At 40.3% G+C, this 12,548-nt stretch overlaps 1 protein-coding gene across 26 annotated transcripts in view; it reads right to left on the bottom strand.

Moving 5' to 3' along the window:
- Window positions 1-12,548, bottom strand: part of TANC1 (tetratricopeptide repeat, ankyrin repeat and coiled-coil containing 1) — a 197,688-nt gene that overhangs the window by 66,288 nt on the left and 118,852 nt on the right. For 22 of the 26 annotated variants that reach the window (XR_010591280.1, XM_042860821.2, XM_042860827.2 and 19 more), the window contains 2 exons: window positions 9,641-9,901; window positions 1,062-1,187 (listed from right to left, as the gene is read on the bottom strand). Coding sequence is in view for 25 of the 26 variants with exons in the window: in XM_042860821.2 (XP_042716755.1) it covers window positions 1,062-1,187; window positions 9,641-9,901 (387 nt within the window). In the remaining variant the exon portion in view is untranslated. Of the gene's footprint in view, window positions 1-1,061; window positions 1,188-9,640; window positions 9,902-10,029; window positions 10,176-12,548 lie in introns of those variants that run through there. The other 4 variants (XM_065560601.1, XM_065560602.1, XM_065560599.1 and 1 more) reach the window with 2 other exon arrangements.

Here is a 12,548-nt window from a genome sequence, read left to right as displayed (position 1 = left end):
AACTGATTGTCAGCAGATGTTGAATAGATACAGTCCTTTTAAAGTCAACAGGAAAATCTAGCATATATCTTCTTGTTCTCATTTGCATTCTCAAACAGATAATTCAAAAGCTATAGGGGCTAACGAATCCGGTTTTGATTGGAAAGATTACTTTAACCATGCGTACATTTTTTAAAAAATCATACACAATTATTAAATGATTTCTCAAGAAAAGTTTTGTTTCATAACTGTTTTTTCAGCAATTAACTCACAAAGATGAAGTGAATATGAATGAGGGCAGCATAACATCTACACAGCGACTCACAGAAGAGCAACAATTTGGAGGTTTGATTGCTTACATTTTTCTATTTGTAATGGTAATCTGAACAGAAGCAGCAAGTGGCCAAGATAAAGTTAAAATGAGAAAATAAAAATTGCGCACAATCTGCAAGGAAAGAAATGCCACTATTTTTGCAAAGGGCATGCCATACTGGATTATTTATGTACCACTACACCAATCCTTAATGAATTAATTACTTTTCTTCCATAAACAAGATTCAGGTGGAGGAATATCCTTGAGATTGCATATAAATCTGTTTTTTAAAATACAGTACCATCATGATTATTTGAATGCCATGGAGGATACTGAATAAGTTTATCTGAAGTCTCGCTTAGCTGATCAAAGGAATCTTCAATATAAACATTGGCAGCACATGATTCAGTTATGGTTACGTGAGGTTCAAATAATCCAGGTTTTACTGCACATGCATGTTAATTATATAAACGTATGTTTGATTTATTTTTTTTAATAAATCATTCCATTTCTGATTTATGCCATACTGAAACAAGTGTGAGCAAGCACTTTTTTATGATCAATAATGTTGTCCCAAAACCTGTAATAGAATCTACTAGTGCAGAACTGAATGCCTGCTTGGAGACCCTCTGGCTTCAGCTGAACACATGAGGAGCCCCAGCATCTGTGTTTATATAGGATTACATTTACAAATCCTTTTGCAGCTTTGCCATATTACAAAAACTACTACTGTGTATCTATTCTAAGATAACCACAAATGTATAAATACCTTTAATTTCTTGTTGTACTCTTCCTCCTGCAGTGTTATGCCAAGGCAAGCGAATTGAGGTGCGTAATGGAGTATTCCTTTGTCCGTCTAAATAGCTCAAATCTTCTAACTTGGTTGAACTTGTTGCTAGGATATTAAGAACTGAAGTTTATTTTTTCATCTGAATAAATAATTACACAAAACTAAACTGTATATCAGCATGAATTATTAATGATTATATTTATGCTTTCAACATGGAATTCATAGATTAATTTTCCTACAGTTACACCCTCAAATTCTAGGTAACATTTTTGATGAGCACGCTCATTTTCCTCTGTAAATATAAGTCTTTGATAGCAAAAAGATTTTAGATATCCTACCAACACTGTGAACTGTCCAGTTAAAAAAAAGTCATTTTCATTAGATATGCTTTTATTTATTTTGTATGTTTAATATGAAATATTACCAGAATTTAAAATGATGTTAAAATTCTTAGTGAGAAGCTAACAGGGGGGGAAGGGGAAAGAGCTTTACAATGAATTTTTATGACAAGCCTGGGTAGTCAGAAATTATTTAGTAAAGCTTCAATACTTCCAAGCAGAAACACAGCAAGGTAGCTAGATAAATCTTCTGCCCCAGCGATTTCATTCATAGTTGCTGGCAATCCAAATCTTCCAATTAGACAAGCAGACACTGTGTGCACTATTTCACCACATCCAGAACATTAACAATCACCCCATTAACTGTCTGACTCTTCATTTCCTTTGCAGAGCTAAATAGATTTCTTAACTATACAAGTTTTGATTGGAAGAGAAATCTTCTGCAACAGCAACTGATCACACTCTGTATTAATGGGATTAAAATGTATCGATAATTCCACAATGTATTGGCACAGTACCAATTCTTACCTAGGGCTGAGAAAAGTAATATAAACATACTGTAGTATGCTCTGGGATCAAATGCACTGAAGTGGAAGATTACATTTCTTTCCCTACCACCATTTAGGTCTTTTTCCATTTGGCAGGCATTCATTTCCTCTTTCTCCCCCTTGTGTTTCAAACAAAACCAACATTAATATGGCTTTTTCTTTACTTTGCTTTTTGAGACCACTATCAATGATGTCAGGAGAGCTTTAGGAACAGGGTACATTGGTAAACTGCTGCTTGCAATATCTGTAGAGAGCTCATATATGCAATTGATCCTCGGTCCAGTAAAATGATGCATAATTTTTCCCTTAAACATTTTATGAAGAGGGACAGAAATAAAAAAAAAAATTGTTAAAGACTCAGAGGACTTACCACACAGTTATATTAGAGGGGGGCACATTCTGAGCCTAAATCTATTCAAAAGCAACATTTCACATTTGTAGATCCTGCACTCTTTTCCTTTCTTGTACTTCCCCATAAAACAGTAGTGGTGGGCCCTGTATACAGCCAGACCGGTGTAGTTCTGCTACCAGGAGCAGAAGGATATAAAGGAGCTCAGCTAAGGTTTGGGTAGCCCTGAGTAACAGAAGCAAGGCAGGCCGGGAACAGTGGATCAACAGCTATGCAGACTTGCCAGCTGTTCCCTCTATGAAGGAGAAAGCAGGAGCTACTGCAGTAATAGCTGCTCTGCAGTTGGGGCTGGGAAGGACTTCCCAGACTCTTGTAAGCTGACCCTGTACAAAGCCTGGTTCTTCACACTTATTCCTTCCATGCCCCGTAAATCAGTTGTTTACAGGGACAAGTGTTTCTCATAATCTAGATAAAATCGCAAATTATTATTTATAATAGGAACCATACATCTGCACAGATGATAATTTTCACACGTGCACAGCAGTCTTATTCCACATCTCAGTAAAGATTGAACAATGTAGGGCCAGTGTGACGTTGTGCAGTCTATATGGTTTTATAAAAATATAATAAGTGAATATAATGTAACTGGGATACGCTTCATGCAAAAAGTCTCTTGTAAGGTATCATTACAAAGCTTATAATCAATCTACTGAGTGTGATCATACTATTTGTATAAATGTACCATTCTTGTATCTAAAACTAGAAATACAAAATATAACTCTGAGGGGCCTATTGTAATTATGCAAAGTGTAGGCCATTAATGGTGGTTTGGAATCTTGATGACTCCCATTAACAAGGACCATTGTCTGCAGATGGCTGTGTTTTACCTGTGAGTCTTCCTGTATATGTGTGTGCTGGCAAGGGGGTAATGAAGTCTTCGAGTGACAGGTGATCATGTCACCTGAACTGGAATCCATCTTTAACCTGGTGCTTTTCCAGTGAGGAGGGGTAGAAACCCAGAGGGACAAAGGGTTCCTGCCTTATGCAAAAGATATATAAAGGGGTGGAACAGAACAAAGAAGGAGAGAAGAGCCATCATGAAGAATCCCCTAGCTACCTGTACCAGGGGAAAGAATTGTGCCCAGGCCTGGAAGGTGTCCAGTCTGAGGAAAAAAATTACTGAAAACCATCTCTAAGGGTGAGATTATCTGTATTTAGTTTGATTAGACATAGATTTGCACATTTTATTTTATTTTGCTTGGTAACTTTGTTCTGTCTGTTACTGCTTGGAACCACTTAAATCCTACTTTCTGTATTTAATAAAATCACTTTTTCCTTATTAATTAATTCAGAGTATGTATTAATACCTGGGGGAGCAAACAACTGTGCATCTCTCTCTATCAGTGTTATAGAGGGCAAACAATTTATGAGTTTACCCTGCATAAGCTTTATACAGAGTAAAACGGATTTATTTGGGTTTAGACCCCATCGGGAGTTGGGAATCTGAGTGTTAAAGACAAGCACACTTCTGTGAGCTGTTTTCAGGTAAACCTGCAGCTTTGGGGCAAGTAATTCAGAACCTGGGTCTTTGCTGGAGCAGACGTGAGTGTCTGGCTCAGCAAGACAGGGTGCTGGAGTCCTATCCCTGTTTTCCCTGCCAGCTCAGAAGTAGTCTTGGCACATCGGGTGGCAGCTCCCAGGGGGGTTTCTGTGATCCAACCCGTCACAGCCAGATCCTCCATATCCGGCCAACCAAACTTATACCAGTATAGCATATTTACTATGTTACTAAAGCGACAACTGACAATATAAATGAATAGCATATATTTTGTGGTTCCTTGGCTCCCATATTTTTAGAATTGTGTTTGGTTTGCTTACCAGCTGACCTGTGAAGTATTATTCCTGTCATTTTATCATTTAATACTAGTAAAAAAAATTTAGACTCTTACTCCTGTGTCGTAAATGCAACTTACTAATGTACTACATTATGGATTAGCACATCTAAAAATTGTAATAAGGTAACATTTTTATAATAGTGCTGTTTAAAATCACAGCATTTTTATTCCACGTGTGTATCGACAGACATGTGGTTTTATATGGAACATTTTTTCAGAGGTGTCATAGGTATGCCATCTTAATTACACACTCATAACATGGTGGCCTTCATTAGAGTGTTTCTGGAGCAGAGACTGTGACTTGCTGTACATGTGGACAGTGCCTAGTGCATTGTGAGTAACAACATCAACCAATTTAGTCCAGTGTTGTATGCGCATTAGTAAACCCAAGTTAACAAAAAGAAGGAGGGTTTTTAGCATTACAAAGATCCAAGTCATCAGGTTATTCCCAGTTAAAGCAACTTTTACAATGCTGTGCTTCATATGTACAGTGAAATAATACATTTACTTCCCTACAGTAACTGTGGTTCTTTGAGATGATGTAATTTGTGAGGATTCCACTGTAAGTACACATGCACCTCATGTGCACAAGATCAGTTTCTTTCTGCTAGCAACATCCATCAGGCCTGCCCACGCACCCTGAGTCGCCTCATACTCTGGCATGATGGGCAGACCCTTCTTCAGTTCTCTTGCAATTCAAAGCATGGACAGCTAAGGACTGCAAAAAGCAGGAATGGAGGGCGGGTTGTGGGATATGCATCAACTATCACATCTCAAAGAACTACAGATACTGCATGGTAAATAACTTTATTTTCTTCTTTGAGTAGGTTTCAGTGTGGATTCCTCTGTCCGTGACTGGCAATCAGTCTGGATGGTGGGTATGAGGCGTATCAGCTGTGTTAATCAAATAGAGATTGAAGTACTGCTCCTCCAAACTTTGTATCTGTCCTGGCTGCCAGGTCAAGTGCATAATGTTAATGAAGGGTGGCTGCTTTACTCCACATGGCTGCCTTACAAATCTCTGAAACTGGCACATTTCTGAATCAGGCTGATGAGGTCACCTGTGCATCTCAACATTGTGAGATGAGAGAAAACAGAACGTGACTGAACTGGTGGATGGTATGCTGGTATTGCAGTAGGTAGATTTTCAGTCCAGGTGTCAGTCCTGACTGTTTCAGAAGCAGCATGTAGTCCAAGATGCTTGAGATTATAGCTTCAACCAGATACACATTGTTTTGGAGTTGCCCACATATGAAAAACCTTTCCCATTTTGCAGAATAGGTCCTGCTAATGGAAGCCATCCTTCTCTGCTTAATAATTCCTTGTATTTGTCTGGAGCACTCAGTCAGTGATGGTCATCAAGCCAGCATCCAGGCCATCAGATGCAAATACTGTGGGCCTGGATATAGTATCTGACCCTGATTCTCAGACACTATATCTGTGCAGGCAGGGAGGCAAATGGAAGGTTGGCTAGACATTGAGTAGGCTGACAGCCAAAGTTCTCTCAGCTAATAAGGGGCTAGCATGACAACAATAGCTCTGTCCCATCTGATTTCCATATTACCTGAGAATCAGGAAAATCTGATTTCCATATTACCTGAGAATCAGGAGAATCTGTAGAAAGGCATGGAGGAGGTCTCAAGACCACTGAAGAAGAAAGGTGTCCGGTAGAGATCCTAGTCTCATACTGTCCTGGATCAAAAGGCTTCTAGGATCAAAGGTTCTAGACATCAGGTAAGTTTTTACCAGACCTGGAGTAGTACTGTGAACAATTTGTTCATACTGTGTTTGGCTAGGCATTACACCAGCTTTAGCGAGTGTTGTTATGGCTATAAGTGGGGTCAAGTTGGTACAGGACAATATGTGTCCTAGTAACCCTAGGCACATGCAAATCATTGTGGACGGTCCTGTCCATACAAATGGGACTGTAGGTATCAATCCATCTTTCACCAGCTATGCTCATGCTGACCATGAATCAAGTAGAGCTCCTATGAATTCTATAATCAGGGATGGTACTAGAGATGATTTCTTGTAGTTTGCTAGAAACCTACACTGAAAGAACAGGGAAGTCTACTTGATCTAGGGCTATTTTGGTCTTCCCATGAGATCTGCTCCAGAACAGCCAGTCACCCAGGTACAGGTAGACACGTAGTCCCTCTTCCATACAGGTGCACCACAGCCACTGCCGTGGATGTGGTGAATATTCTCAGTGCCGTGGCAGAACCCAATACTGGTAAACTCTTCTCCTTTCAGAAGAGTCCCTCAAGAGGGATGTGGAAGGGGAGTGAGGTATAGTGAGAATTTGATGGTCTAAGTTTCCATTTGTCAGTGGAGATGTCCGACCATGTCTGGAGGAATGAGGCAAGGCAGCTTCTACTACAGGTGTTCATATGACTGACTTTGATACAGCTATTGACTGAGCTATCAAATTTGCTGCTATGTGGATAGAACTGTACACATGGCTGGAGTTGAAGAGGACTGACATCCTCTATCATATCTCGTCTCTTTTTTTTTTTAAACTGACAGTCCAGCTGCCTGTGGTATGAAGGTGTCCACTGTCTCTGCTGATGTTGCTGTTGAGGGCAGTACATTTTGCAGTACACTAGAGATCTGTAGTTTCCCAGGGACTACAGGTTGCCTTAAATTTCTTGAGAGTGGAAGGCACTTTCTGTTTTCTTAGTAAATAGTTTTGATCCCTCAAATGGCAAATCTTTGATTGTGGCTTGCACTTGGCGAGGAATGCCCAAGCCAGGAGCCACCGGTGGCCATGGACCTAGCCACAGTATCAGCTGTTTCCATTGTAGGCACATCTTTGCCACTAGTGTCCTCCTTTTACAATGTCCTTAGGGTCTTCTCCAGTCTCATAAGGGAGCTTGTTGACAAATGGCATCACTGTCCTATGTTAGAAAATCGTATTTGGCTAGCAGAGCTTGGCAGTTAGCCACTCATAGCAGGAGATAGGCAGAGCAGTAAGACTTTCTCCCAAACTGTCATTTTGGATCTTCCTCCTTTGGTGAATTCTTGCCAGAGTGTGATTTCTTTTGGATGGCCGAGATTACTAGAGATCTGGAGTTGGAGTGCAAGTAAATGTATTTGAACCTGGAAGTTGGCATCTGACCTCTTCTCAATACATTTCGCCATTGGTGGTATAGTGGCCACAAAACTCTGGCTGGAACTCTTAATCCCTCATTGATAGGGACAGGGGCTCTGGCAAGATTCGCAGACCACAGAACTTCCAATCATTTGTGAGTTTTGCATTAAATCTGAACAGTCTCAATTTCCAGTGTGTCTGCAATCCATTGCAGGAACTCTTGGAACACCCTGAAATCATCCAGAGTCAGGATTGGTGCTGAGGCAATTGTCTTGTCCAGTGATATGGAGAGGATGTCTTTAGGGGGCAATACTGGACACTGATAGGTTTGTGCCTGTGGATCCCATTCCTTCTGGTATTCTGTGGTCTTGCCAATAATGCTATGGGAGAGGGATATCTTCCCTTTCTAAAAGAGGGGAATGTTTCCTCGAGGCTTGGGATGCTGGTGACGTGCTGTGCCCCAACGATGGTGACGAGGAGTATATCTCCTCTATAGGTGATGCTGATGGGTATGGTTCCCACGGTGCTGGGGCTTTTGTTGGTACCAATGGACACCTTGGTGCTGACAGCAGTTCAACACTTGCTCACTAAGTGCAGTTTTCGGTACTGGGTCCAGTACCAAAAGAGTCTGCGGCATCAGTCTGCTCTTTTTTACTCATCTTTGGATAATGGAAAATTCATGCAAATTCATTAGGATTCTTTGCCACTGCACAGTCTAAGACTAAAATTCTCATTCCACAGGAGGTCTAACTGAGTGAATAGGATGAAGCTAATGAGCAAGCATAGCAGAAAACTGGAAAGTTATGCTCTGTAATCACAGCAGTCTACTGGAAAATCTTAACTCTCTCCCTCCGTAGACTTTAACAGAAAGACCTTGCACAATAGAACATTCAGAAGTAATGTAATCCTTCACTTAACAGTGGTGCTTTCATTGTTTCAAAATTAATGTACTAATGATTTTCAAGGCATTTTAAATGCTCAGTCAGATTATACACATCAAGACTGTGCTTTCTGTAGGCTTCAAATGAGTTACTGAATTTCTCAATAAAACTGAATCATTCAATCTAGTTATAATAAATAAGCAAAATATAATCCTAAAAGACAAAAAAAAACCTCCCACCCAGTAACTTGCTGACAAATCCTGAGTTCTTGATAATGTTCACTATGCCATATACTAGTGTATTTTTCAATGTCAGTTCCAACTTACTGCAGTTTGTTGGACATCCTTTCTGGAATAGGGCCACATTATACTTCCTTTAAAAATCAATTGAAGAATGTATCCCAGTGTTTTTCCAGTAACGCCCCACTTATTTGCTGCTTCAAATTTAAAAACACAGCAAAACATGATACTCTTATCACAGGTTATCACTGTAAATTATTGAGCAATACAGGGGTGGTCCTGTTGTAACTTTAAGCTCACACCAGCATCGCTAATATATTCTGCATCAGAGCACTGCAACTGGAAATCCCAGTGGTAACAGAAGTAACTTCCCACTCACCACAAAAAATGTTTCCCTAGAGAAAAAGGCTCAGAAAACTTTGGAGTTAAAACTTTAAACTAAGACCCCTAATATCAGTCAGCAATTTTTATTTCACATCTCAAATTACAGCTCCCTTTTTTATTTTACCGTGGAATGCTGACTATATTCAGCTCCAAGTCAAGCATAATACTTTTCCCCTCCATAAATCATTAACTCCTGGCAAGGCCTGGTTATGTTTGGGGGGGGGGGCCTCCTTCAGTCCACATTTTCTGGATTTTATAAACTTTAATTTTCATTTGTTTTAATGGAGTTTACTGTCATTATATTTGTTTCACTTGCCACTTCTGAAAAGTTTGTATCACACTAAGTTGTCAATGGGCTTGCACAGGTATAAGTGAGGGGGAAATATGGTACTGCAACTGGAATTTAGTTAATTCTATCGACAATGCTCGAACCATAACTTAATCTACCTCACCTCTTCCAGAGCTGTATTGACTGTGCATTGCTAACAGATGAGAGTAGTAAAAAACAACACTGAAGTAAGCCTCCCCCGCCAGAAACAATTTAAAATAGTAATGCTACATTTACAAAACCCAGTAAATGAGCGCATATCCGGATTAAAAACCCCACAGAGTATAAGAAAAACATTCCTATGGATGACACTATATACTATAAGTGTCTCAACAATAACATCAATGTTCAGACTTGAAAACAATTTAAAGTAATAAGCATGTATTCAATTCACTGCAGAGTCAATGCCTTTTTCCTACAAAGAAATATCTTACTATCAATGTTGTAACTTTAATACAAAACGATCACAAAAAATTCTTCCTCCGCTAGTTCAGTGCTTCCTTACCTGCCACAGAGTTGGGACGAGGCATTATTAAAGAGCTAGAACTTGGTGTATAGGGAACAGGCCCATCTCCAGTACACACTTCCTCTTTAGACAAACTCTCTGCAGACCCAACTGTTTCCTCTTCTGCAACTGGTGAACAATTATCTGCCCTTCGATCGTGAATAATTCCTTGATGTACACCAGCCCTGAGACTCCCATCCTTACTCCATTCCAAACTGGATCCGCTGCGATCATCATTTTCAGATGAACTTGTTATGGTTGCTGAAGAAACAAAAATCCTAAAAACTTAGGGAGGACGAAGTACTACAATGGCACTTCAGTGGCATGATACATTTACTATTCAAATGGCATTTTAGTTTACACAGGTAACATCCAAGTAAATTCCTCACAATGTATTCTGTTAAATTAGAAGAATGCTCCTTGTTGATGAAAAACTGCTCAATCCCTCCTACAGGGGGCTGTAATACTGTGGTCTAATTTTGGTTGCTGGGTTTAGAGTGCAGTGCTGAATGGTGTTGGTGGCCTGTGATACACAGGAAGTCAGACTAGATGATCTGGTGGTCTCTTCTGGCCTTAAATTCTATGACTACAGAAAAAGAGAAAGTCTGATAAAACAGATAATGAAAAGGCAGTTTGGAAGCTGCTGTAAATCCACGTAATTTGTGGGAGATAATTTATCTAGTTCTTTTCAATGAGGGAACGAACTACTCTTTAAAGAATAACTTTCAAATTCCTCTGAATATTAAATTTAATAATATAACAAACTACTATAAGTATTTTTATAAACAAGAAATTTTTGATCAACTAATAAAATCTAATGGAAGAACATAAACCAAGAAAGCATTTTTAAAGTAAGAATCAAGAATTTAAATATATTCTTGATAAGTCACTTTTCCAAATATATACTTTTTACAAAAGGGTCAAATTCAACTCCAGAGTAGGCTGGGACAGTTCTACCAAAATCACCATTCTGTACTTTCTGAATAATAGTGAAACTTTGGGATAGGACACATTCTTGACCTGCTTTCTGTCAATCCGAACTTGGAAGCTAAAATGTTGACCTAGCTAAGTGTGCCAGAATATTCAGACAGTTCCTCCCCCATACAAGCTGTTTCAATAAGTTTGTTTGCAAAATAATAAGTTTTTGTGAATGCCGTGTGAATTTATATATATATACAACTTTACTAGGCATGCTGCAATCTATAGCAAAGAACACATAAAACAGCATGCTGCGGATTTAACATAGCTCTTTCACAGTCTAGCAACACAGAATATGTCATAGTGAAGTACGTGTGAAATCATAAGTGAAAAAGGACAATCCTTATGTTAGAGTTAGAGGAAATACAGAATAATAATGCTCTAGCTCCTGGAGGGGGAACATGATGCTGCTTCCGGGAGCTACGCGGAGCCACAGCACATGTGGAGTGGGGCAAGCCCCAGACCCCGCTTCCTGGCAGGAGCTTGAGGGCCAGATTAAAACATCTGAAGGGGCGGATGCGGCCCCCGGGCCGTAGTTTGCCCACCCGATCTATCCTATCCTAAGGCTCCTCTGCTCATCAGAAATTACAGAATGAGCGACAACAACAAAAAACCCCAAACAGTAATAATATAATCTGCCCCCCATTCACAGAAGAGGAAGTGTTCAATACAGTGGTTTTGATGTATACCAAACTTTAAAGTTTGGAATCTATCTTTCCCATGGCTAGCTTTGTAACAATTCCACAGATTATAACTTTGCTGTCTACAAACATACAATAGCAAACTGCACCACCCCCTTCCTTTTCTAATCAGTTTTTGTTCAGTAAACAAGCCACTTGACAATCCACTACAAGTATGAAAAAAACAGCTGCTGTTTCAATATGCTTATTATGAAGTAACAATGAAGGATCTCAACTCAAGATATCTGAAGGAATATTTCCCTAATCATCTTTTAAAAATCCTGGTGCAAAGAATGTTGATGTATCTGTAAATGAAATTTAGATTAAAACACCCCAAAATTATTGGCTCACCAATTTCAGAAACATTTCAATCTGTACAGAATGCAGTTAACACCAAGGATCAATTGTAATTTTATGTTGTTTTTTAAATTAAAACAATGCAAAACAGGAAAGCAACAATAAATAATTTCCCATACAAAACAGACTTTTATGGCATGAAGGTATACCATAGACCAGTGGTCACCAACCAGTCGATCGCGATCTCCAGCTCCTAAAAGTCCGTCACTGCACACTGCTTCTGCCTTCAAGCAGCTCCCATTGGCCAGGAACGGGGAACTGCAGCCAATGGGAGACGCGGGGGCAGTGCTTGCAGGCAGGAGCAGCATGTGGGAGTCACATCCCCCCCCCGGAACCGCCAGAGCTTGCTGGCCACTTCTGGGAGCAGCATGGGGCCGGGGCAGGCAGGGAGCCTGTCTTAGCCCCGCTGCGCCGCCAACCGGGAGCTGCCTGAGGTAAGTGCTGCCCGGCGGGAGCACGCACTCCAACCCCCAGCCTTGAGCCCCCGCCTGGAGACAGCACCCCATACCCGCTCCTGCACCCCAACACTCTGCTCGGGTCTGGAGACCACTCCTGCACCCAAACTCCCTCCCACAGCCCACACCTCTCTCGTAAGGTAGATTCGCCATTTCTCTGATCATTCTAGTCGCCCTTCTCTGCACTGGCTCCATTTTGAATTCATCTCTCTTAAACATGGGAGATCGGAACTGCACATAATGATAAGATCTCACCAGTGTCTTGCATAACGGTAATATTTCCCCTATCTCTATGGGAAATATCTCACCCGATGTGTCCTAGGATTACATTAGCCGTTTGCACAGTCACATCACATTAACAATTCATGATCATCCTGTGACAAATTCTGCAACTTGACAGGGGGTTAGACGAGGTGATCCTTGCGGTCCCTTTTAACC

Source organism: Chrysemys picta, chromosome 11 (genome assembly GCF_011386835.1).
Source record: "Chrysemys picta bellii isolate R12L10 chromosome 11, ASM1138683v2, whole genome shotgun sequence".
In the NCBI taxonomy this organism is placed as follows: Eukaryota; Metazoa; Chordata; order Testudines; family Emydidae; genus Chrysemys; species Chrysemys picta.
This window is presented reverse-complemented; position numbering and strand designations above follow the sequence as displayed.